The 2,132-nt window shown below is 16.4% G+C and overlaps 1 protein-coding gene across 1 annotated transcript in view; it reads left to right on the top strand.

The window, feature by feature from the left end:
- Positions 1-43, top strand: part of Phum_PHUM046830 (Calreticulin precursor, putative) — a gene marked incomplete at both ends in the record, with an annotated part of 2,342 nt that extends 2,299 nt beyond the window's left edge. Inside the window, one exon of the mRNA XM_002423226.1 lies at positions 20-43. Within this exon, the coding sequence (XP_002423271.1) occupies positions 20-43 (24 nt within the window). The remainder of the gene's footprint in view (positions 1-19) is intronic.
- Between the last annotated feature and the right edge of the window lie 2,089 nt (positions 44-2,132).

The following is a 2,132-nucleotide window of genomic DNA, read 5'->3' as shown; positions in this document are numbered from 1 at the left end:
TTCAAATTTTTTATTTCAGGATGCAGATCACGATGAACTGTGAAACAGTTTTTTATTACAATAAAAAAAGAAAAAAGAAAACGTCATAAAATTTTTTTTTAGGCAATATTCGAACTAATTTAATTAAAGAAATTTAAGTGCGCGTGAATCAAAGCCATTAGAATCCGACAAAAAAAAAAAAAAATAATTTTACGTTATTAATGGTCGATAGTAACGTATGATGATGCAAAAGACTGTTATTACTATAATAATAATAATAATTAATATTTTTTTTCATTTTGTCACACTATTTTTTATACTTGTCAAAAACAAAAAAAGAAAAAAAAATGAAAACTCGAAAGGTTATTCTTACAAAAAAATTTTTTTTTTTAACCGAACAAAAATGGTTAAAAAGATTTGAATTTATTATTATTATTATTATTATTATTATTAGAAAAATTTCATTGAAATTTGTGCAATCAAATAAATCCAAAAGTGATGAAAAGTCGGATTTATTATTATTATTATTATTATTAAAAGTTTTAAGTTTAAAAAAAGAAATAATAATAATGATAATAATATAAATAAATATTTGATAAAGCTATTTATTATTAGGTAGTCATTGGTCGTATCTATCTATAAATTGGTGATACATTTAAAATATTATAAATAATAATAATAATAATAATTAAAAAATTATTTATTAATAAATTATGTTCAATAGAGGTCAAAATGGCATGAGAAAAAAAATTAATAAATTTTTTTAGGTTTTTTGTGCATCTATTTCAATAATAATAAATTTTATTAAGGCATTGTTTTTTTTTTTTTTTTTATGGGGGGCTAGGAGGTAGGAGGAGGAGGAGGATGTGGAGTAAAAAAAATGATAAAGTGATGATGTATTGATTGATTATCGATTTGTAAATATTTTTTTTTTTTTTTTCAGTATAAAAATAGCGACAAAATCAAAAAAAAAAAAAAAAAGCAAGAAAATTTATTTTAATTTCCTTTTGTTTTCTTATCCTTGATTACCATTTTATCATTCTTATCAGGAGAGAAAAAAAAATTTTTAAATTGCCAAGTATCACACATAACACTATCGTTACGAATAAAAAATTTACGTTAGCAAAAAAAATAAATAAATAATTATCAATTAAAATTCTTATCAATGTATAATATAGTTATCATTATTTTTTTTTTTGCATTAGTACACATTACTACTACTACTAAGTAGTCTTATATTAAAATATAAAATATAAATATATATATAGGAAAATATAATTCGATATTGAAATATATATATATATATAATAAAAATATAAACGACTCGATCAGAATATAAATATATATTTATAAACAAAAAGAAAAAATGAGAAAAGAAGAAACAAACAAACATGTTAAATTTTTTTTTTTTTTTTTCAATAACAACAATATCGATTATAACCGAAGAACAAAAAAAAAATTATTATTATTATTATTATGTATAAATTATGGAAGAATAAATAATTAATAATAATAATATATTTATTTTAATAGTTTTAGAATATTTAATTGAGAATTTTTATTAAAAAATAAAGAAAAGTTTTGTAATAAATATATATATATATATAACAACATTACAATGAAAATACATATAATAATATATATTTATATATATATAGAAAAAAAAATAACGAAGAATGGATAATAATAATAATAATTATTAACGTTTTAATATAAAAATAAAAGTAAAAAGTTTTCTCAAGTATAATAATAATAATAATAATAACAATAATTAATTAATTAATTGAATTAAAATGTGAGATTTTAATTTATTTCTCTCACTCGTAAAATTTTTATTTTTCCATTTATAATATACACATATTAATATTATTATTATTATTATTATTATTATTATTATTATTATTATTATTTTAATAACTACATTTTTAAATAAATAAATGATATTTGATTAGTTAATTATTTTATTTATTAACTCTAAACATCAATTTTATTTTAAATACCACCGTATCGAGAAAATTATTTATTTATTTTTTTTTTTTTAAAAGAACGCTATAAGAAAACAAATTTTCCATTTATTAATTTATTTATTTATTAATTAATTTATTTATTAATAAAAATATATTTTATGTAAATATATGAGAATGGTAAATAAT

The sequence above is a fragment of the Pediculus humanus genome, genomic scaffold (assembly GCF_000006295.1).
Source record: "Pediculus humanus corporis 1103172107399 genomic scaffold, whole genome shotgun sequence".
NCBI lineage: Eukaryota > Metazoa > Arthropoda > Insecta > Psocodea > Pediculidae > Pediculus > Pediculus humanus.
This window is presented reverse-complemented; position numbering and strand designations above follow the sequence as displayed.